Genomic DNA, 25,242 nt, shown 5'->3' on the forward strand with positions numbered 1-25,242 from the left:
CATAAACACATGTCTTACTATTGTATCTCATGATGTACTTCATGCTTTCCAAGCTGGTCACCTTGCCCTGGTCTCGACGGAAGATTTTTGCTCTTGGAGCAAGCTCATAAGAGAAATCCATGCCATACTTCTCAACATATGACGCATACCCACTGAGATTGTATATCTTCTCATGGAAAGGGATGTTGTATGAAGGCCAGTAACCTGCCAGAGACAAAACGTAATCTCTTAATCACTTAGAAAAGCTGAACACTCTTGCTTACATGAAAAAAGAAAAATAAGCCATTTTCTCTGCTGTATTGCCTTAACTGCATGTCGAGGAATAACATGTCTAACTGGTTTGAACACCAGAAAATAAGGCAACAGTCTCTGGCATGACAAGGGTTGACTCCCAGTATAACACCACTGTAGACTGTACCCAGGCAACCCGCCCCCAGATTTCCACCCTGAGGACTCATCCTACAAAACAGCTGAGACCAGACTCGCAGGAGTCTGACATGAACATGCGGAGTGGCCACAGCCCTCCTGCAGAGGTTTCCCTGCTCAACCTTAGAGGAGTGTAAGCTCACTTACTTCCACCAAGCTTCCCAGCAAGAGGATTGGAGTCACTCCCTTTTCGACCCCCTTCCCATCTCACCAAGGAAGACTGATAGACCATGCCAAGATGTCAGGGACATATGGACACACACAAACACACACAGACCACAGCACTACAGGGGTGAACAGGAGGCAGGTTAGCAAAGAATATATGTGCTTTGTGCAGTGGTGGCTGGAAAGCTGTGGTTGCACACAGCAATAAGGAAGGATGGGGGAATAGCCATACATTTGCCTTTGAGGGTTAAGAAGTGATTGAGCAGAGCAGAGCCAAGCCCTGCCCTAATTTTTCCAAAAGCAAGTGTGAATTATTTTTTTTTTTGGTGCAGTTTTGTTAACTAAAGAGCAACCCAGAACTCCAGAGTGTGTTTTAGGCAGGCAACATAAAACTGCCTGAAACAAGACCAGTGTAGAAAGCAGAAAGGCTTGTAAAGAATCAGGAGATCATCCAGGACAGAATCTGGGTACAGCAAGTCCTGGAAGAAGTAAGAATAGATACTCATACTTTAACACCTTTTTTTTTTTCCCAAGGCAGGCACCAAGAAGTGTTTAGGCAGAGAGTATATAACATGAGCTAGTCCCAAGAGCAGCATACTTTTAGGTTCTCTCCAAAGCACTAGCATTCCTGTTCTCAGTGGGGAATGTTGCTTCTAAAAATCACACATACCAGGTTTTGGCTTACAGATTTACTATCTAGACACTGGTAAATGAAGGACTGCATGTATTAACAGCTGCATGTATTAACATCAGCCCAGCACAACACAAGGTGTCTGGCTACAAGATGGTCAAGAAAGTCATCTGGGACTTGGAAGGAATGAAACACTCTGGGAGTTTGGTTTCTGTCTGTAGGACAGATACGCAGACAGTATAAGCACTGCAACACTGCCCGAGTAGAGGCCTTAGCAGCTTGGGTCCTGCCTAGCGTGCAGCAGACAGGAACAACCTGTGTGCTGGCATTTGCTTACATGACCTAGAGCCTACCTGAAGGAAACAGGTTGTGTACTTGTTGTGTTGTAATACAGGCAGTCCTCCAGAAACGAGCGCGCTTGCCAGCCACTGATGATGCAGGCCAGAGGATACAGACACATCAGCTTCCAAATCAGTAGGGTTTAGTTGTGGTTCAAAAAGATGCTATTGTCTGACAAATGCAGTGCATACAGACGACTCCCTTTTCCCACCTGGAAAAACTTTTTGTTTAAATTGCCAGAACAGAGGAAGCTATTGAAGGTCTCTTCCAGCAAGAGCTCTCCTGTGTCTCAGGCTCCGCAGGACTGCAAATCCCATGCAGACACTGCAGTGCACAACCTAAGGCAGCTGCCCAAGGGCTGTTATAAGCCACTGAAATCTGCCTGTTAGGCCTGGCAAGGTGCACCCAACCAGAGACTGGATGCTGCGTTATCCAAAACATACAAGGTGCATTTAGATACCTGGGAAAAGCCATATTTTAGGTATAAAAGAATACGCAATTTCTAATACATGCTGCCACCTTCAAGAACAGAGCAGCCACCCGATCTCCTAGGGGGGAATAAGTGGTCACTGTGCACCCAAGCCCAGGGGTTGGGCTCAGTCCTACAGGGAATCCCACACAGTAGCCCTCAAGTCACTGCTGAAAAGGAACTTGGGGAACTCTCTAAGCCTGGCCTCTCTGCACAGCTGCAGGACTGCCATGACATGGTTGCATTGCTTCAAGTGCCAAAGCTAGAGGGTCTCTATTAGCTTGTTTGTCTGCACCACAATCCACAACACAGCGCAGAGAAGCCCAAGACATTTCACCATCTGAACTACACACAAACACAGGAAGATAAGGTGCAACAGCCTACTTTCATATCTTCAGTGGATAAAGGAGCCAAAGAAGCATAAGGGATAGACTGAGATTTTTCCAAATTATCATTAAGAAAGATCTCATAAAACCATATTGACATCATGCAATCCTCAAAGTAAGCTAGAACTTTCCAAGGAGCCAGACACAAGGAAAAAGTCCAAGGGAAACTACCCCAGCTGCTAACATAAATGCATTTTCAGTCATTCTGATGATGAAAAGCAATTCATCAATTCACCTCCTCAGCATGTGATTACAGGAGAGAGCACAAAGCACCAAACATACACTTAAATTTGTGGCGTGAGCTCAGGCTTTTGGATGCTGACAAACTGTCTCGGAAACACTTGTGAATCAAATCTGACAGTGGGTGTTTTGCCTCACCCTAGATTTTTGTTTGTTTGTTTTCCATCAAGTGGTTGCTAGTCTTCCTAGGGGATTAAGCAATCTTTTAAACAGCAAATATTTATCAGATAACAGAGCTCCAGAAAAGTTTAGGAGCTGAATCTAACATAGAACTTCTCTCATATTGAACAGCTCACCTCATCATAGGGTGACCCACTCACCAAACATTTCAAGTAGCCCACAGCACCACTGTTACTTAGTACTGCTTCAGACTCACCGTTTTCCTCGTGGGTCTCTAAGACAGGGCAAAATAATACCAGAAAGACAGCACAAAAGCAAAGTTTATTCTTCCCTCCCCTGATTTTAAGAAATACAGATGTTCACCACACTTCTGCCACAGCATGCAGGAGAATTGAATGCAACATAATGGACCTGACAACAGAGGGATCCTCACACAAAGCTTTCTAACTTGAAACTCAGCACTAGTGTTCAATAAACCCTTCCTAGGGACAAAGAACAATTCTCTATCAGCTGGCCCAAAGAGATGGCTTTCCTAAGCCAGCAACTGCTATAGGAGCTATTACCTTTCCGGAGAATATTTGTTTGATCAGAGTACTCCACAAGGGTTGGGATCTGCTCAACAATGTACAGTGTACCTTCATCCAGGCTCTTATGCAACTTGACCTTCTTCAGGTCCAACACCATGTACTGATTGTTGTAGGTCCCTAGGTATGAAAGCAAAGAGAGTTACATGTCCTGCCTGGGGAAGGAAAAGAGTACAAGGGAAAGAAGGAACACATCCTTTTTTCTAAGATTCATGTGAAATTGTACTTACCAGAGTTGCACCTCGAGAAGGTTTCTGCCCACGTTTTGCCACCATCTGCCATCATGTTAGCAATGCGGACCCTCTGCCAAGCTAACAGGGATTCAGGCACCACTTGTTTAATGAGGGTTTGGTTGAACACGCTGTTGGTAGTCTGCAGCATTACCAAGCCACTGCCTAGTATGTAAAAGTCATCCAGGGACACCAAAAAGCCTTAAACAGCAATAGTACAAAATTTGTTATCTTTGTGAACCTTTTATATACTCATAGAACAAAACAGAGAAACAAGCCAAGAGGATGTGAATGAGTAAACGTGTGTGTTTGAAATCAAACTGTACAAAATATTAAAGATGAGGTGGAGACTTTTGTGAGTGCTTGAAGTCCACTTGCCAGCAAAGTTTCTCATTTATCATGCTGTCAACACACAACATGTTCTTCGTTTAGAACATGTTTGCATCCCAAGCTTGGAAGTCTCTCCTTATGTAAACCTATGTCTTCTTACACTGAAGGATTACATATACTCACAGGCACTTAAAAGTTTCTAACAAAGAAATTCCTTTAAGAAATACAACAAAGAAAACCAGAACAGAAGTACAAAGTCCAAAGACATTTTCATCAACCAGTTTCAATTTTAGATTTTTATTCTGTAAGGACAACAGTTATTATTTTAAATTAATCCCTTCTGGACTAAATCAAGCCAGGCAGAAACATCTTCCTTCCAGTTTAATCTCTTCCAGTCTAACTATTATTAAAAGCATCTCCGAGAAATGGGCACCTCTTAAATCATAAACCACATCCTGTATATAAGAGAAAGTTTTACCTACTCCTCTTTCTGACATGTTGTCATTTGGGGGGTTTATGCCTATCAGCCCTGCAAACGCAACACAACAGTGGATCTCTGGGCATGATTCCCTTCCAGGTCACATGCCAACAGAAGTACTAGGTCCAATTGCAGATCCCACGCCAGGAGGTGCTATACAGAGCTGCAAAGGTCAGCTATAACGCCACGGATAGCACAGTGACTACTTACAAAGCAGAAATAACTTGACTTTGAGATTCCCCAGCAGATACAGGGCTGCCAGGTTGGGAAACGTCTCTTCTTAATGAGTTTTTAACAGTATCATTCTTGAAAGAGTACAAAATGCCAAAATGCAGCGCGACAGTCTAATAGTTGACTTCCACTATGGTATCTTCTACAGCAAGCTTTATTAATGCACTCCACAAACGAACTAAGGTCAGCAACCTGTAACAGCCAGAAAGACAACTCAGCTCTATCTCCTGTTCATGGGCTTTCATCAAAAGGCAAACATCACTTTTGCTTGAAGGAGGTCTAAGGGCTCCATTTCAGCAAGATTTCTTTGAAGTCTCAAGATCTCAAATCAGAATCAATCCAGGAAAATACACTTTGTGGTTAGCCGTTTTCTAAAAATATGTCAATATAAAACAGGCAGAGCACCCTGCCATTTTGTTGTTCCTAGAATTTTATTCTTGGAGACAGAAAAAAAAATGTCAGTAAGTTATGTGTATCAACAGCACAGTTCTCTCTCCAATAAGTAAAGACAAGAAAAGAAACACTCTAAACCTGGCTCTGTCAGTCTATTTTATACAAAGACATGGGATACTCCAGCACTAAACAGTTGTGTAACAAGTCAAGTGCTTGCCCAAACTTCAACAGTTGTGATTCCAATTGAATGCCAATTCCCACATGGGTGCCAATGCCAAGTGCCCTACTTCAAGATAAATCTAATAGTTTTTTCTTCTTTTTCAATCAACAGCCAAGATAAAACAGAAAAACTCAACTCAAAGCAAGTGTCAACACAACAAATGACGCTAAATTAACTGAAGTTTAAACTTTGTAATTCAAATAAATTGCAAAGCTCAGCTAAGCTGAAAAAAAGCTGATTTCCTTCTGGGCCTTAGTATTTACCAAGTTTTATTCTAAGATGTTTTATAATACAGTGTGTCCTTCATGATTCTCCACATCATTACTAGCCTAATTGTTCCAAGGCAAGATATACCATTTTAACTTAAGGCATAAACACCCATGAAACAAAGGGAAGTTAAAACACATACAACAGTTTATCCACAGCAAAGACATCCACAAAAATAAAACCTGGGTGAAGCCTAGATATTTGATGTCCTCTTGTGTCACTCCTGTCTTTTTAAGTATGCATGAGAATCTGTTGTAATTGAAAATGCCCTTTATGTCAACCGTTATCTTACTGTACAGTTCATCTACTTTTTTCTGTAAACCCATCTCCTGTTTTTACCAGCAACTATCAGTCTTTTTTTAATTCCCTCCAATGAGCCTGACTCTTCCTACGTAGAAACAAACAAAAGCACTTCTGATGGCATCTTCTGGGTCTGAGCCATTTAGATTCAGTTTCCAATCACCACTGGAAAACTGATGTTTCCAGAGTATGGAGTTTCATTCATCATGACAATATTAATTTGGCAAGCAAAACAAAATGTTTTTGAAATCCGAGCCACACTGTTCTGCAGAGTCAACACACCAAAGAGTATGTGGAGGGGTAACATGGTCCTGGCAGCTATTGTTCCTGAAGAGGTAGGCTGCTGTTTTCTGAACCATCTGAGATGGCATCTGCCTTTTTGGTGCTTTAAAAGGCCATTGTGCTCATTCAAGTACAGAAAGGGTCAGTATTACAGACTGGAAGTCAGAGCCATGAGGTCTAGCCATCACCTCACAGAGATTAATGTAGCTCCTGGCTGAGATGCTCCATGCTCCTGGGCTATAAACACACTTGACAATGGCAATGGACACGTCTTCTCTGGATTAGTTTTCTTAATCCTATCAGCAGCTGCTTCTCAGTCAAGACTGAACTTGACCAACCATCTTCCTTCCACTTGCAGGCCTCTCCTAGGCTCTAAGAAATAGCACATCCTACGCTATAGCTCTGGCCTCTCATCTTCAGACACTTTCCCCTGCTTCCCTCCAGGTTTTAGACAGATATAGGAGGGAGCAGGGAAGCAATAAATGGTCTGGCAATACCTCCTGAACAAGCTGGTCCTCTGAATATAAGGGCTACTGCCCTTTCGGTATTTTGTTCCTCCTAGCTCTTGCTCAAACTGCAGGGAAGAATAACCCTGCACTAACACCAGACTACTTCAAACCAAGAGATATGTTACTTCTCTCTCCTGCCTTAGCAACACATATATAGCCATCCATCAAGACAACCCGTGCCATCTTGTTCCCATGTCACAGCCTGTATCAATCAAGCAACATCCCGACAGCAGACCAGACGAGCAAAGGTGCCAGTGAAGATCTTCTCAACTGTTTTGCTTTAACAGCTAAAAACAGAGTAACATATGACACCACTATATAGATACCACTATATATACATTTATGTCAAAGTATTCTCTTAAGGGAAGGTTGATGGCTCAGCAAGGGCACAAGATGTCTAAACTCCTGAATTACCAAACTCTGATTTAGTATTTAGCCATATGTTAAAGAAATCTGTGCACAAAGTTTAGGCCAAGCTGACTCTCTAAAGTGATGAATGCAGGGACTTCTAATCAAGGGAGTCAGCTTTGGGAAGGACAGGGACAAAGAACAGATGGTGAAAAGAACACCATTATCTTAAGTTATGCAGAAAGAAGCTTCCAAGTGAGGAAGTTCTGTCACCAAGAGGAGACAGGTTGATAAAGTATTACAATTCACAGAAAGCTGGTTGAAAGTAGGACAAAGGTAATTGCTGCAGTGGAAGACAGCAACCTCTGGCTCAAATAGCCCTCATGAAAGAAGGCAAGCCCCTGCTTGGGGAGCACATGTATGAGTAAAAAAATTCAGCAGTTCTATCTGAGGATGTGCACTAGTTTGCACTAGAAACAAGAAACTTGTAACCAATCCTATATGTGAATGAGTATGTAATACACTATGAATGTGCAAATACTCTGCTGTATATAATGCGTACCCTTGAGTAACTTGGGGAGCACACTCCAAGGAAACATTCCCCCATGCTCCCAGCACTGTACTAAAGAATGTCTGCCTTCTAAAACTTCAAATCAAGTCTTAGAGGGTTTTTCTCCATGACCAATTTTATGGTATCACATACTTAATGAGGCTGGTTCAGCCCAGAGAAAGTAGGTCACTACCCAAAGCAGAGTGCTTGGGCCCAAATGGTAGATTCCCTTTCTTAAATGGAGTTAAAACTAACTGTTGAAGATTTATGTCCATTTGGATGGACCTCTTGAAGAGCTGCAATCTCTCTGCTGTCCAAGGAAAACGGCAAGTTTCGTCAATTAGTTGGGCTCATTTCCTTGAATGCCTCAAAGTGGCAGCGTAAAGCAGTGACTGCACATGTGGCAGGGGGGTTGCAGGGAGCTTTCTCTCTGATCTGTTACCAGATACTTAATGCAAAACACAGCACCTACCTTGTCACCACGTTTCTTCCCCCTCCAAATGAGTATAGCTTCACTCAACATTTGTGAGCAACTGTAACGTGTCTGTACAATTTATCTCTGCTGTGCACAGATTCACTAACCACATTAAGTATTTATGTCCAGAACTTGAACAAGACACTGAAGTCAAGGGTGCCCATGCATTCAGCTCAGAGACATTCCTCCTTTCCAGAGGTTGACAGACCTGTCCTACATGCAGCTCTGCACAGATGCTTTCAACAGAAGAAGCAGCTAAGACGATGAGCAGATTTCTAGTGAGGATTAGGATTAGCATGGAAATAAAGCAGCCAGTGGCTAAATCAGTCTGCAAAAGCAGAGATTACTACTCCGTTCATTTCCACTTGACTGTGCCTCTGCAGCACTACTGTTGCTCTGAAAGGGAGAAAGCAGCAAAAAGACATGCTGTAACAGTGGACGTTTAAGCATCCTGGCAGGAATGTAGGGAACTGCTGGGGAAGCCAGGATGGACTGTGCAATTCCTGCCTGTCCTCCAGCCTGCTCAGTCACAGCAGAAGCAAGGAAGCGCAAGGCCCTCTAGCTGTATCATAATGCACACACTGACATGCATCATGGTTAGTGAATAGTCTTAGATACTCTAAACTGAGTCAGAACAAAAATTAATTTTTTGCAGTGTAGTAGCCAGTCTTTTCAAATTCAGTAAATAAACAATCTGGACAATTTTACTCTTATAACCCCAGGAGAAGTCAGGGAGCTGGCACATTCCTTCTCAGAAGGCAAATGACTCCTTGAAGCTTTTCCGACACAGCTTTTGGATGGTAGAGGAGTTTTACTTCGTAACCAGTAAGCTGGATGACAGGAACCTTTGAATTACTCAAGTTAAGTGTCCCTGAAGGCCCGGAAGGACATCTGTCTTTCAATGCTTTTTGCTTCTTCCAAAAGGCAATACTTCTGAATAGTAACATGATCCTAAAGCACATGGGACAGCTTACTAGCTTAGACCCTAAGAACCAGTAGAACAGCTATCAGGATGGAGAATATGAGTGGGAACTTGCATGCAGGGAGAAGTTACAACTACCAAGTTGAACCAAGGCCAGGACCTGCAGATTCCATGGTCAGATGGCCTGAAATTATAAGGCTTCATATCATCACAACACAGAGCAGAGGAATTTGGCAGTTTCCTGCTTCTTGTGCAGTGTCCCTAGATCATTACCCGGCCAGTGTTTTAGAGCTTATTCACCCCGTAGAAAACTGCAAGTTTGTAAACTACACCCACCACAGATAATGCAATTTGCTGTAGTCAATAGATCGTGCTTGTCTAGTTCTTGTGATAGCATCCTGTGTGTCTCAGATTTCACTGCAGCCATGGCAAATGTTTTGCAACATTTCTCACTCAGTTTTGCTGGTAGAAGTATGCATTACCACATCACTCTGACAGAGTCTACCTCACACAAGTAAGCTTTAAAAGAAGTCATCTCTGCAGAACTCGGTCTCAGGGAAGCACACTGGGATTTTGTACACTAGTGAAGAGACCCCAACCATTTCAGCATAATAGTAGCTAATTTTCAGGTATCCTGCCATACAGCAATGCTTTACCTGCCTCATCAAAACAGAAGACTTTTACTTCATTTTATACAAAGAATCCACAAAAGGAACAACCCAGAGACATCACCACAGACACCCACTAAAAGTAAAATAAGAAGTGATCTGCATGGCTAATCCTGATCACCACTTTTGAATCCACAGCAGAGTGCAGCATGCAACACTTGCTAAACAGAGCCACATTCTCCTGAAGGGTAGTGCTATCCTCAACAGTATTTCTGCTGAGAGAGAAGAGGTCCAGAACACACAGTATTTCTGCTGAGAGAGAAGAGGTCCAGAACAACCTTCCATACATTCAGATGATGAACAGGCCAGGCAGAAAACTTGGGCTTTCTACCAGGTTACACAGGCTTGGCAAAATTCCTTGCAACAAGCAAGTGGAATTTCTCCAAGGGAACTGAAGATAACCCAAGCTCTTAAAAGCCTTTATAGCTAACAGGCATTCACCAGAATACCTCTACCTGTCCCTCAGAGCAAAAATCTCACGTTGTCAGAACATGTTGCATTCCTGAGGGTCACTGAGGGCAAGAACCCTACAGAAAGAAAGACTTGCTTTCAATGTGAAATCAATGTTTTTCAAAACACTGTTTCCCAGTCAGTCTCAGGAGTCCCTGCCGTGAAGCACCCTTGCCTTTGTAGTAAGGCAAGCACAGTAATTCAACAAAGCACATTTTGAGATCATTAACCAACAACATTTCATCAGAATGAGAGAGTTAAGAAGTTTATGAAGATTCTTGAGTGCTTGGGTATTTTTGAATTTGAAATTCCATCTTTAAAAACTTATGCAATGTTGACTCACTCTTAAATGATCTTAGATTTGCTTTGGTTTTTCACGTTAACATTTCTTGGTGCTACTCTAGCAGAAGTATATATTTTATCACTGAAACATTAACTTCTGGAGTTTTCTAACATTCTTCCAGGAAACTTGAGAATATTATATGCTGCCTAATATTGCTATGAGAGATTTTAAATATTCTGGCATGAAATAAGCATTAAAAAATACTCCCTTCTGCAACAGCTTAAAGAAAAGCTAGAAGAGGGAGACTGGGGGGGGGGGGGCGGGCGGAACAACCGAAAAAGAACTGAAGGTTTGCTAACCCAACACCAAAGAAGTCAATACAATTGACAATCCCATTACAACATGAGTCATGCCATGGTGGTAAACAGAAATGTTTAAAACTTATTACCAAACCTGCAAATGCTACAGACAGGATGAGAAGTTCAACAGTTGAGATGACTGCAGACTACATAAGCAGAATTCAAAGTAGCATGTTTGTGCCAGAGGTAGAATATTTAACTAGTACTATTCAGAGCATTGAAGGTGATTAATCAACAACAAAAGACAACAACAATATCATGTTCAAGCCAGAAAACTGAAGACAGCATTTGGTCCTCTTGGTGGCTGAAAATTTTAAGGTAGATTGAAGCCAGTGCTTGTTGAGGTATCATCCTTTTTATAGAAAAGACATCTGCAAGACAGTAAGATGATTCACACCATCTTGGATATCTACATTGTTTTGTTTTTCTTGACTTTACCTGGGTAACTGCTGAATGAGACACGGCTGGTTCTAGTGTCTGGATCAATTATATTGAAGTTCCAATGCTTGTATATTCTCAGTGTGGCTGCATATGTGAACCAGCTGGAATGGGCAAAATATATATTCTCATATCCAGGTAGAACCTGGAAAAGAGAAGCAGAAAGATTAATAATTTCAGACCCTACTATACACTGCATGTTTTGTACTTGATAGAAACTGGGAGAACAACTTGTTTTAAGTAGTTTGATTAATTGCATTGTTCAGGAAGGAGCAGATTCTTGTGCTTTTAATTGTGTACTTAACAATGAATTTCTGAAACCTCTGGAAATAATTCTTGCACACATGCTGTTTTCAAGTAATTGGTTGTTATTTTTCAAAATGAAACAGCTTAGGATTTTTGGGGACACCTCCATCACATGGTATATTTTGTTTTCATGATTTCTTACTGAATACTTGTATTTACACATTCAGATTAGCTCTGCAAACACATCCGACATATCTTAAAACGTGCTGTTTCTGTGAAAATGCCTCCGCCTGACTTTGAAGTATCGAAGCAAATGCAAGTAAATTCAATTTGAAAAGGTAAATATATATATACTGATAGTACATCTTTTCAAAGTATTTCCCTGGTTCTAAGATTTGTTGTTAGCTCAGAAAACTCTTGCTGTAGGCAAATGCTTAAATGAATGCTTCTCAATTTAAGGTGAATATTGTTGCTTTGGGATGCATGAAGTCTCCATACGCCGACTAGATCAATAACTTTATCTTAAAAATTTAATTGCCACTATGATGTATCAGACACTTATCTTAAAAGCATTTTTTTTTCTGTCATTACTCCCACTGGAAAGTTGTTCCACAGTATCATTGCTAACACTTAGAAAGCATCGTCCACTTGCACCCATTTGTTCTCATGCTAGCACCGTCCTTTAGTTCAAGTATTCCTCTTCCCTTCCTCCCTGCTTATTTGCCCAGCGTATTTGTAGACATTCACAACACCCCCTTTCAGACTTCACTTGGCTAGGTGAAACAAGTTACCCTTCCTCTCTGTGGTAGTTCCCCATTCCCTAGCAATTCCAGTGCCTTATCATTGCCAAACCCTTTGGTTTTGTTTTGGTTTATTTTTTTCCCCTGCCCTTGAGCATGTGTGAGCAAAACTGAACCCAAAATCCTATAGAAGCATAAGTGACAACTGCATAAAAGCACCTTGATTAACATGAGGTTTTTTATGCATACACAATATAAACAATGAAGACTCCAGAAATGCAGACTCGTGACACTGCAAATCAACAGTCATAGTTGATAGTCGTAGTCATAGAAGAGATGACGTTCTCGGTGCTTACCTTGATGAGTGCAGAGCAGTGACCCATATCCCACTGATATTTCCCATGGCTTCCTGGTTCCACGTTGCATTGTCCACTCCGTGCTGAATACTCAAATAATGCAGGAATGAGGTCCAAAAGGTCTCCAACTGCATTCAGAAACTGGACATCAAAGACACTCAGTGGCTGAGGAAAGGGAGAAAAAGAGAAACCATAAAAAGCACTTTCAGACAGAGGAGCATCAAGACAGCCTCAGCTGTTAAGATTTTTTTTATTTTGCTCTCAAAAGAAGCTCTTGCATGGTCTATGAAATGCCTGCTCACGAGGCCCAGATGTTCAAACTCAGTGTAGCATTAAGCACCTAGGTATATTTGAGGGTCTGAACCTTGCAGCAGTATTACCAATGCTAACATTTCTGAGGAAAAAAAAAATAAATGCTAGCTGTAACTTATGAAACTTCTGTGTCTTTGCAACCAGTATACCTATCAGTCTGCTGTTACTGTTAAGCTGGGGTAATAATAGGATTTGATTTTTTCAAAGGCATCTAGATAAACAAAGAAAGAGCCTTACATTAACAAACACGCTTTGGAGTTTTTGGATTTTTATAAAGACTCTAATTTAAGGCATCCTCAGGACTGAGGAGGCTGAGAAAACAAATGAGGGAAGCAAGATATGTTAACAATACTAATCAGGTATGGAACAAGCTAAAGAAAGGGTCAGTCAAAAGGCACTACACCATGTGCTTTCAGAAACCCCTTATGGCTGGAACTAGCTAGGGTTAGCTACACACAGCTCATTGTGCAACATGCTTTTCAGAACCTGGTCTTAGTTTGCCTCTTCAAAAGCAGTAAGAGCTTAACAGTGGTCTAACCTCAACCTCCAAAGACCCTGCTTGCGCTGTGCCTTTACTTAGGGCAAGGCTTACTGAAAAGAAGTCAGAACACACATCGCTGTAGGGCTATGAATAGTAATTTTAGAACGGGGCATAATTATGTAGCAAAGAAACACATTACTTGCAATATAAATCACTGTTATTAAACCATGTAGCTGATCCCTCTACAAACCCCAATAAAGGGGAGACAAGGACATGGAAAAAATAAACAGCAACAAATCCATTTACTTTTTATTCAGAAGACTGAATTGTGTGTTATCCATCTGCTGTTTTGGCAGAGAAAATAATGAACAGGAAAACCCAAAATAATGTAAACTCTTGTCCATATATCCCAGGGGAAGGAATTAAACCTTCCCACAATGCTTACCAAGACAAGTGAGAGAAATAAGCCATCCTCACAACTAAAATCATGCGTCACAGAAGACCCTAACAGCGGCTATAGTTTGAGGAAGAAATCCAAAGCAAATTTTCATATATGTTACATTGCTTTAGCTCATTGTGGTTTTGCTGCAAGTAACCAAACAGGGAGCAAAGGCCACAACTGACAGAGATCAAGAGATGTCTCTTTTGATAGTGTTAAGCCACTCAGTGGTATGAATCATTTCCAAACCAGCCCAAACAACTGCTGTCTCTTTAGAATTTATACAGAGAGACTTGGCACTGTCTCAGTGCAATTTTTCCCCATCCAGCTGCACTTAAAGATCTGCAAGCCCACCACATGATGAGAAGTTGTTTTCCAATGTCCAATTTACACAGGCATTACTGTACAGTACACCAGGAGGGTAGCAAACAGGATTGTATATGAGAATGCTTGGCCTGCCCCAAGACATTGTAATTGTACTTGACATCCATTTGCTATCACTCCATATTCTGCTCTCTAAAATCTGCCTTCATTGCAACATCTACAGGTAGCTACAGATACTGCTGCAGCATCACTTGGAATAGCCTGTATATTTTTTAAAAGTTTCACATTTCTCTGCTACCTTACAGTCATTTCAAGTCAAAAATTCAGTAACCACTAGGCAGTCCATTCAAGCTAGAACAAAGGTGCCAAGCAAGGAAGCCATCAGAACTGAAGGTGGCCAGACAGCAAAAGGAAGGACCCACTCAAAGAAAGAAGGAAAGGTTTTCTAAATTCCCAGGGCTCCACTGGGTGAGGTTTGGCTGCCAGCTCCCAAAGCCAGTCAAAATATCAGAGAAGTAAAAGAGGAACTAGACTATTAAACACCTGGTACGGTTCTGTTTTCATTCCTCTTTTGAGGGGCAAGCAGATTTTGTTCCAGTTTATTTCCAAGAATTCACTCCTCTGCTTGGATAAACCTGGCTTTGTGTTTAAGATTGTCTGATACTCAGTGACATCACACAAGCACAGTGCACAGAGCTTCTCTGGAGTCTCAGTAAAACAATGCATGCAAACAGAAGACTTTTGGGAATCTGCAATGCAGGCCAAATCTGGGAATTTCAGGACTGGCCTGAGACATCTGTCACAAGGTAGAGCACCCCAGTTTGGGAACAACTACAGCTGATTTCCAGGATATATGGAGAAATCTTCTCTATGAGGAGTTAATCAGGGTCCGCTAGCAAGAATTAGACACAAAAAGAAGTATGCATCATAACAAGTGCATAATATAGGGCATATTACAATCTTCAGTAATCACCTTCTCCTATCTCACACAGCAATGTCAGGAAAACTCCTTGTATGCATGGTTTGCATCCTGAGGAAAAGTGAATGAATGAGTTAAATTGACAAGCAGAGAGGTGGTATATCCACTACAAGACAAAAAGTCCTTTTGTTAGAATGTGAGGCTCCTTTAGGGTACCATCCTGAAGAGAAAAAAAATCAAACTGAATGAGTTACATCAGCTGTAAGGAGAAATAAACTTAGAAAAGGTACAGCAGATAGGAAAGAACCAACCTTCAAAGCTCATCTACATGGGAGATTAAAATAGACAAGTTACTCTGTAACCACTGTTTTCCAGCAACTCCCCCATGCATGAGTATTCTCAATACAAAATGAGGAAGTACGAGTAGAGGGCTGTCCTAGAATCATTGTAGTATTTAAAACTCTGACACCTCCTTATTCAAGAGTAATTTCCCTGTGTAGACAAGCCCAAGATTAATCACAGCGTTGGTAGAGCATTAGGCAGATGAAAAGGCTTAATGTTCTTTGAGTGCCCCTCCTTCAGAAGTTGTCTTGACAAAAGGGTTGGGTTTGTTTACTGGTTATAAAATGTTGCTAAACCAGATGGAATAATGTCACACTTTAACATGAAAATGTATTCAGATTTTGACATAATTCTTAATGATACCTGTAAATATCAGATTCGAAATACACATATTTACAATACAGATTGCCTTCATGCAGTCTTAAATGGAAGCACCTACCTAAAATAGCCCTGATGGAAACCAGACTCTATGCAATTAAAAAGAAGTTTAAAACAGTACACTACAAAACATTTGCTTCATACATATAAGGAACAAAAAAATATGTGCTAGTACTACTATCAATCAAGCAGCTCAGAGTCCAAACCAAATTTTCTTCCTGTAGTAAGGCTCAGTTATTTGTGGCAGACACAATGGTTTTACCATTTCAAGTGAAGTAGACTGAAGTTTAGGGGAGAAAAGAAATAATGGAACATTTCAGAGTGACCTGTGTGCACATAACTCGACTCTCATTTAAGCACTATATGGATTTGGCATAGCTTTCAACTACCATGCGTTGTACAGGACAATGGGAAGTTACATCTTTTCATTTGTCTTCCACGAGAAGTGCGTATCAACTAATCCACCAGAAACAAGAAAATACAAATGCTGCAATCCACACACAAGAGATTCTCAGTATTTCTAATGTTCGTTACCAGCATGAATCCAAACTACTGCATCACTAGAGATCAAAAAATAGGACTATCATCACGGGGAACAAGTTTAAGATAATACACATATAGACAGGATTCTTTTTTCAATGAAAGTAAAGTAGTATCTACCAAAGGAAAGAGGGAAGAAGAGACTCTCAAAGCACTAAGGAAAATACGCAATAGGAATGAGATTTCCTTTTAAAACCATGCAGAATTTGGTGTGGAGGTTTGTAGTAACAACTTTAGTTACTTCTTTTTCTTTTTTTTTTTTTTTGTAAGATGAGAAATGAGTAACAGAAATAATAAGTACTTGTTACTGTAGTTGTTGCCCAAAGAAAGATCAAAAACATTGGATTAATTGAACCAAAGCATATTACTTAGAAATAAGAAAAATTCACCCAATAGATGGGGGGGGGGGGGGTGTTTGCCAAACATTCCGCTTACTAACAATCTAAGGTATTAAATAAAAGAACCTTTTTAACATTCTTATAACATATACTGCAAGAGCAAAGTTGAAAACAGCCTCTTTGCAGGGCTGATGTTCTTTAATCATAAGGAATAAGGAAGATACTGCTGGCCTTCTTCAGGAGTTTTTTTGTTTGTTAGTTTAGTTTGGCTTTTTAAGTGCCAACAGTTTATAGAAGCTGGGGTGATTCTCAGATAAATGGATGTGTCAAAATTAGAATAGTAGTCAGCAACACTGCATCTGCACCTGTTTTTATTGTCTGTGTAAGCTTGGAGCAACAATCTTCAAGCTTTTTATTTCCTTAAGAGGATCCTAACAGCAGCAGACATATTCAAATAGCGCTGTTGTAGCCTAATCTCCCAAAAGTATTTGAAAAGTAGCATTGTATGCAACAAAGGTAACTGCCTGTACTTTCGCAGAGTTGTCAGGTACCATTTTGACGCCAAGGAAAACCTAACACCCAGGTGCAAGAGCAGCTGTCCAAACTGTGCTCAAAGGCAAGAGACTGATGTTAACTTCCTGGCTCTGGCAAACAGATGGAACTGCAGCACCATCTCAAGTGAGAAATACATACACAGGGAACATTCTTGCTTGAATAAAGAGATATGGATCTCAACACAGGTGATAATGCCCAAAGCTAAAAATATGAATGATATAGGAAGGAATCAAAATAAATCCTACCAGCTGCTCCAGCCACATTTGTGAAAAGAAATAATAAATATATCCACTGCACATAGTTCAAGAATAGAGGGAACATACTTCAGACAGAACCACATGCCTGAACTTTCACTAAATGCACCATTTTTATATAGGCATGCTGATGAGATCTCTGAGAAGAAGATAAAAATTACTCAGTCACTTCAGAGGTAAGTGCTTTCCAGTATCAAATAGTTAAATAAGTAGCAGGGAATACATATTGCAGGTAGGACATGCCTACTATAAAGAAATAGCTCAGACACAAACTAGCACTTTCCACTTCTCCCATCAGAATCTAAAGGACTCTGAAGCAGCCAAGAATGTAAATGAGCTTTGCATGGCTCTTCAGATACAGGTGTTATGAGAGGGAATTAATGAATAAGTTTCCTAGAGAGACAAGGTTTCTTGGTATCTTCCCTAAAACTCAGACCCATCAGGATGGGGTTTTTTTTCCATGATTGTGAATACTTTAGCCTGAGCTGGTTCCCCATTCATGAAAGCCCCAGAGTAAGTTCTGCACAAGAAAGATGAGCATTTTACTAAAACCCAATTGTTTATAATTTAGGACTCCCACCTCCCCTAAAAATTCTTGATATTATTAATTCAAGACAAAAAGGGTCAACTACAGTTACTCAAGTCTTCCCTCTTACATTGAGGGGACCTATTAGACATTAGACTCAAGAACAGCATTCTAATCACCACAGCTCTACTGAACTAAAGGAGCTCTGCTATTTCACACAAGCTGATGATCCAGAGCACAATTCTAATTGAATTTTAAAAAAAAAAAACAACAATGAACACCACAACAAAAAAACACAATTAGGAACAAAAAAAACCCCACACACCACCCAAAACCAGCCCCACCGCCCAAAAAACTACCCCATTTGGCCTGTCACAGCATTGACCGTTTATTTTGTAATGGGAGACTTAGAAGGAGAACAGGAGAAGACATTTAGCAGTGTAAAATATTCCAAAATGAGAGGCTTTTTAAGCTTTGAAATCAGATACTTGGAAAATAAGAACAAAGGCTTCAATACACTCCCTACATGCTGATCCATGCTATTGCAGCTAGTCTTTATACCTAGAGGGTCACTTGCTCAGTAACAGTTGTAAAGTGAGGACAGCAAGCACTTTTAGCAGTGTCTGTCTTCCAACATTTCACACATGGATGCAAAAGCCTCCCACAAACTAAACAGCACATGAACGCACAGCGTTCCAAGTCCAGTGCAAAGGATCTCTGGTGACATAACTTGAGTGCTCAGTCACATTAGATACGCTGAACAGCCACTGACATTTTTGTAGAATGGCATGCAGAATGAGTACTTGCCACTAACTATGCTTTTTCTTTTTTTTTTTTTTTTTTTCCAAAATAGTAGATTCCCTTCTCCCATCTTTGTCGTCTGACATCCCACCCCAAGCTACTGAAAAAGAGATTCAGTAATCTTACTGGTTTTTTGTGTAGTTTAGCCCACTCGAGGGCTCCCATGTACAGACCATCCAACTGTGCAATAATATAGCCAGCATGCCTCCAAAATGGGTCATCCTTATTATTTCTGATTTGTTGTCTTGTCCATTGATCTTGCTTCCTGCAGAGGAACAAACAGGTTGGGAGTTTCTTGTTTTTCTTTTAGAGTGTAATTGATAATGCAGGGAAGAGACAAATGTATTATAGCCCAGCTGATCCAACCTTCCTAGTGTTTTGAGGCAAACCATGCTCTGGCAATCCTGCAGGCATAGATGTTACACCCAAAGGATATAAATGTTCAGATCCATGGAACATACCCTGCAGCAGTGTGCCTCTACCAGACTTCAGTATCAGAGAAGAATTTGTACTCCACCTCTGTGGGGGACTCTGCTATGTCAGATCTAGCATCCCCATATAGGCAGTAAAGGGAAACAAGCATCTGATAAGTCAGATCAACCATTCCCTTTTAAATGTCTATTTAAGGGTAAAATAGACTGGCCTTTGAAGAGCCTGTTTCTCTCTCCTAGGTACAAGCACAATGAAGGCTTTCTGCCAGTGGTGCTCAAACACTGCCTAAGAACCACTGCTATGCCTCTTGGTAAAATGTGGGAGGTGAAACGCAACCATCCTGTGTGCCAAATCCAATCAGTTACTAGCCAAATAACCCAGGTTTAGGGCATGAGGCAACACAAGCTGAATGGACCCTAGGGCAAGAACAGCCAACATTATAAGGAACAACCAGAGTTACCTCCTTTGCTGTGCACAAAGGGCCACAGAAGAACCACAGGTGTTAAAAAGTAAGTCAGGACTAGATTCCAGCCTCTTCCACCCTCCTGTATCTAACCATCCAGTGTTATGTACAGCAACAAGAAAAAGAGAATGAGCCTGGCTAGGAAGCAAACTCTTCCAGCAGTATAGGGGTGATAAAACCAGCCAGATTTAGCTTTCTGGAAGTAACAAGATGCAAGAAGTATGTCAGAGGGAATGGGGATATGATCAAAGCATACAGGACAACACAGCAGCCCCTATTGCAAAACTGCTATAAAGTACAGCAGCAATGTAGGAATCTAGGATATAGGCAACAGGAAAATTATTCAAGGCCATCTAGTACTGCCCCCCTCCATCCAACAGTGCATCTTGGGGGATACAGCTACTATGCTGAATCATTCTGGAAAAAAGCCCCATTGATGTGGTAGCTAACCCATTTTTCTCACAAGAAGGGCAGCAATGCTGAAAAATGATAGCAAAGGAATGCTAAGAATTTTTTTTCCCCTCTTCTTTTTGGGGGAAAGCCAAACCCAGTCAACCGTATATATGTGCACCAATAACAGAATTAGTCAGATATATAACCCCTTGTGGAAAATACAAGACAAGGGAAAGATGGAAGAACAGTCCCCAGAAATAACCGAAGTTTCACAGAAGTATTTGTAACAGAAGAAAACATAAATCTAAGGAGATTTAAATAACTGCTAATCACTTTCCCAGCACCTGGCCTGGTTCTTCTCCCACTTGTACTTTCCCACCAGTGTAGCTGCATTATTTGAGCGGAATTATTTTTATTTATACAGCTGAAGAGAAAACTGAATCAGGACTTTTGTGATTAGAACAGAATTTACAGCAGTGGTAGAATATACAAAGTGCTAACCTAACAGAGGAAAGAAAGAATACATAATGCTAAAAAGATTAAGGTGCCAGGAGACTGCACACTTCAGTGTAACATTCAAAATACCAGCTTTTTAGAAAAGGATTTTGACTAGAATGACCTTCAGAATTCATTGGTATTAACCCACACCCCTTTGTAGCAATGGTTTTAAACATTTCTTTGAAAGAATCAGCATTAGGGAAGGACATATGTATATTTAGAAATTTTTTTCATACTACTGGTATTCAAGTGGAGGGAAAGGAAGCATATATTTTCTTTAGCCCATAAGGAAGAAAATAAAAAATCCTCCAAAATTCTGTCATCCTCCAAACCCAAGCCTCAAATAATTTTTTTTCTAGTAACAAAATACATACGCCATAAAATTCTGAACTCCACTTCGAACAGTAGGATTCTTAATTAACTGTGGGTACATATTTGCAGCATGGTCATACATTTGCCTGAAAGAACAAGAGTAACAGAAGTTATTCTTTTGTGTCTTCCCTTCCTTTTTCTTACCAACCCGTTGATCAACAAGCACAAGGGATAAGCACCACAGTCCACAAAGTAAGCTTTTTCTAATCACAGAAATTACTTCAGTGCACAATAAACAGCAAATGTAACACAAGTTGATTGTTTAAATTGCTATACAATGGAAAGATATGCAAGAATGTGATTGAACTATGTCATAGAAAACTTCACATTCAGCAAATATTTGTAGGCCAGAAGCACCTTGAAAGTGTTAACACGTTAATTTAAAGCACAACAGAAATAGTTTACTGGACAGCTATTCCACTTGGAACCAAAAAAACCCACACAAGTAAGGAGAATATAATTTGCTGATTCAGTTGTGAGAGATAATTTCAGCCTGATACCTAGCAGGTTTTACTTACCATTAACCATTTTCCTTCCTTCCTGATTAGGCTAAATATTTCTAAAGTGAATATAAATTGATCCTACACGTTCCCACAGAAACTCCCTCTCAAGCCAGCTCTGAACCAATTCAGCTTTATGGACACCAAAATTATTGTGCGGGAGGTTTTTTGTTGAATTCAGTTAACTGTTTCATCTCCATTAACTAATAGGAACAAAAGTTGTAAGGGTTCTTTGAGTTCGTTGGTACTTTTGTTTAAGAGAAGTCCTTTACATTTCAAGATGGAATCAACGGCCAAAAATTGCTCAGGAGCCCAGAAGTTAAAATCACCCCTCCTTAGGTGAAACGTAATAGTCTTATTCAAGCCTAAACAAAGCTTCCAACATTTCTGAATTTGGGTCAAACTTAATCAACATTTTTTTGACCCACTGAATTTAAGAAGAAAGAAAAAAAAAAAAAAGACACAGAGAGGAGAAAAATATTTAGTTCTAGGTGGAAATCTGCAGGAAATTATTTTGTTGAGGTCTGGAGTTAACAGAACTACATCAGTCATCAGCAAAGTTAGCTCTTATCAAGTGCTGAAAGAAAACAGAACTAAGAAACAGATACCAGCCTCAAGGAAGGTACATGCCAGCAGGACAGAATTCCCTGTATTAAAACTCAGGAGGGCAGCTTCCTCTGAGAGGGATGCAGACAGGAGCTCTTCCCAGTTTTTCTCTGGGCATAATTAGAGAATAGACCAGAGATGACTGAATGGTTTGCTGATACTCACATTGACCCTCTCCCCTCTCTTTCTGTCCCTTCCCTGTTCCCAGCTATTTAAGTACTTGATAGCATGACCCTGCTTTCTTCTTAGCTCTGGTACCATTCTGACTACCAAATGTAATTGTCTGCATACATTCAGGCAAAACACTAACCCAGCAAAAAAAGTTAATTATTTTTCTGGCAGTTTGCAGCTTGAATTAGGTTGTTATGTAGACATATAAGCAACAGAGCTGGTGCAAAGAAGGCAGCTCTCTACTGTGTTCGCAGATGAACCGATGCATGGAAGGGCCTGATCAGTGCCAGGGCAGACATAGGCTGGAGAGACTGGATCTGTGGAGGGAGATGCTGGGGCAAGAGGGGGAGCATTTGCCAGCTTTGCACTGTTACACCTTTTATGAAACTGCAGCTACAGTTACCAGTTTTAGCTTCCCATCTCCCATGTAAGACAAGACTACATGCCATAATCATAACCCACTTCTTGAAGAGGACAAGAAAGTTGAAGAGACATAGAGATTTTATCCACCTCTGCTGTCACAGAGAATTTAGCAAATAAAAATCCCAAGTAGTTTTAGGAAGGAAATTATAGCATAACATACTCCATACTACAAGTCAGAGCTCTCATGGCACTAGGGAAGAGGAGCAAAAACCAAGAGACAGTCTATCTGGCAGATGGTCTTTTAGGAATGAGAACCAGATGTAGAGGATAAAACCAGCCAAGAAACTAATCACTGCCTAGGCCAGGACAGATGATCAGGCTTCCAGGCTCTACTCTCTACATGTTGCACTCAAAAGGTCACGCAACACAAAGCAGATTTTACACCAGTAGTATCTTTAAGCTGTGTTCACTGATGCAGAGCCTGGGTTAGTTCAGAATCAGGGGACTGAAAACAGTTTAATGGCCTTCCTTCTTGTGTATGCTATCAGAGCACAGGCAATTCCTGGAACTGATTTTTCCGTTTTAAACACCCAAGGTTATTGAGAATTTTTCCCTTGCTCTGTGTAAATTTTTTGCTTTAACAAAGCTTCCATGTGCATGGCTTGCATGTTTTGTAAGGGTATTATCCTCTGAAGTAAACTGGATCATTATAGGAAGGTAAGTCTTTGCAACTTATCTAAGGCCAAATGCAAGGCAATTTACAAAGCTGGGCCAAGAACACTTAAGTCTCAAAACAGCAAAGCAGAACCCTGCTTCTTCAAATTAGGCAGGAAGATGACAGGACTCAAGTCAGCTGAGGTTATATCAGAAAAAAAGTAAAATTAATGTTGTTTCAAACTTAAATACTGCTCTTAGGCACCCAGCATGCCCCAATTGGCAGCAATTAAAAGTAATGTCATGGATTTGGACACACTCTGCCATTGCCCAAGTAAAGTAAGGCCTCATTAACAACACTTCTCTGTTGGTAATGGAGGAAGAGAATTCATACCCAAGAAAACCAGAACAAACATCTTTGGCTGGATGATAGGACTGGACCTTACAGACATGAAAGGCTGGGGATAAAAAAAAAATACCTGCCTCTCCAGCCACTACAGGCACTAATATTAGCTGTATCCAACCCCTAACTATGCGTTTTTAAACTAGACAGCTACTATCTGGATCAGATGCCAGCACTAGAAAGATGAATCATGCTCTAGAAAAGGCTTGTGTTTCTACCCTCACTGGTAAACAGGTCTGACTAGCTTAGCTATTGCTTTTTCTATCACAGACCTATACAACTAGAGCCAAGATTAATTCTTCCCCAGTAATCTGGGATTGGACAGTTCTAGTTTGTCTCATATTTTCATGTTTTGGCGTAGTTTTTTACAAATCCAGCTGTCTTACATTCTGCTTAGATTCCTGCTAAGGACAAAGCAAACACATGACAAAGAGAGATGGTCACTCTTTTGCTTACATGAGGAGACCTAGCTGTGTCTAGAAAACTATGCCCTAAGTGTAATACAAGAACTGAGCTAGCTGAGACTTTCTAAAGGTCTCCAAATTGCAGGTACTGTCAAGCTGGATAAGCTGGAGTTCCTGCTCACCAGACAGCATCTGCAGGAATACTTCAGCCTAGGATCAGGCATGCAACATATCCTTCCCATTAATGCATCACATCAGAGCTCCTCCTAGTAGGACTTCAGGGTTTCTGCAAAGAGCCACGCTGGGTCACTTCTGCTTTATGGAGTCATTACTACAAATGTACCAGCGAGACAGCTGGAGACCTTGGAGTTGTTCAGGCTACAGGTAGCAATGTGCTAGAGGGCATTTCAATTACTAGACGTACCCAAAGTTTTCACATTGGAGGGCTGTGCCTAAGCCACCCAAGGCGGTGCTTATGCTGGGAAGTGACAGAGTCTTCACTCCAGTAGCTACATGGTTGCTGATGCAAATAAAGCCTTCCCCACAGTTAAACATATTGTTACACTTCCTCATTGTCAGCAAGTCCTTAAAAAGGATGGTTGCATAGCTACTGAGGACACCAGTGTGTGCAAAAGCAGGATGAGTGTTTAGAGACATCCTAAGTCCTGATGGTGCTAGAGAGCTTCCCTGAAGACAGGCTGAATGGGCCAGGCAGTCTGATGGGAACAGAGTTACAAACTGAGAAAGGCTGTTTCCCAGTTTTACTTCAGAAGACTTCTGTAACTGTCCCAAAGAAAGAACATCTACCTGCATGTTAATTAGGATTCTATGACTCTCTAGACAAGGTAAAGAAGAGAAATGGAGCTCTGAAAGCAATCTTAACATCTGCAAACTTAGTGAGTTCTCACTGCTTCCACAGTTCAGGAAATTGCAAACAATGTGTAAGAGGATTCATTAGTTGCAGTGTGCTGAATAAAAAAACCACAAAGGTTATGCAGCTAAAAGCTGAAGTAATAGGTTCTCTGCCTTCTCAAGAGCCAAGGGAGTATATCACTAATTCATCTCTGCTCCTTAGCTGGAACATTTTCAATACATATTCTTAGCTTCAGGAAAAGCCCTCTTTATCCAAAATAGCTTTACAAGACCTAACAGAAAAAGCTTATATTCATAAACCCTTGTGAGAAATATGCTCCCAGTGTAGTTACAGATGTACAATGGGAAAAAGACACAGCCAAAAACCAAATTCAGACAATATGTATAATATTTGATAGTCATTTCAGTGATGGTAAGCATTTTCAGGTTTGGCTCTGCCAGAGGATTTCTCAGTGGATTTCCTCAG

General features: G+C 40.8%; 1 protein-coding gene across 1 annotated transcript in view; it reads right to left on the bottom strand.

Moving 5' to 3' along the window:
• PLBD1 (phospholipase B domain containing 1) overlaps window positions 1-25,242 on the bottom strand; it is a 39,162-nt gene that overhangs the window by 2,961 nt on the left and 10,959 nt on the right. The window contains exons 3-9 of the mRNA XM_055807772.1: window positions 20,805-20,888; window positions 18,771-18,909; window positions 12,436-12,600; window positions 11,094-11,238; window positions 3,591-3,791; window positions 3,340-3,480; window positions 19-204 (exon numbers count right to left, since the gene is read on the bottom strand). Coding sequence (XP_055663747.1) covers window positions 19-204; window positions 3,340-3,480; window positions 3,591-3,791; window positions 11,094-11,238; window positions 12,436-12,600; window positions 18,771-18,909; window positions 20,805-20,888 — 1,061 coding nt within the window. The remainder of the gene's footprint in view (window positions 1-18; window positions 205-3,339; window positions 3,481-3,590; window positions 3,792-11,093; window positions 11,239-12,435; window positions 12,601-18,770; window positions 18,910-20,804; window positions 20,889-25,242) is intronic.

This window comes from Falco peregrinus, chromosome 6 (genome assembly GCF_023634155.1).
Source record: "Falco peregrinus isolate bFalPer1 chromosome 6, bFalPer1.pri, whole genome shotgun sequence".
NCBI classification, from domain to species: domain Eukaryota; kingdom Metazoa; phylum Chordata; class Aves; order Falconiformes; family Falconidae; genus Falco; species Falco peregrinus.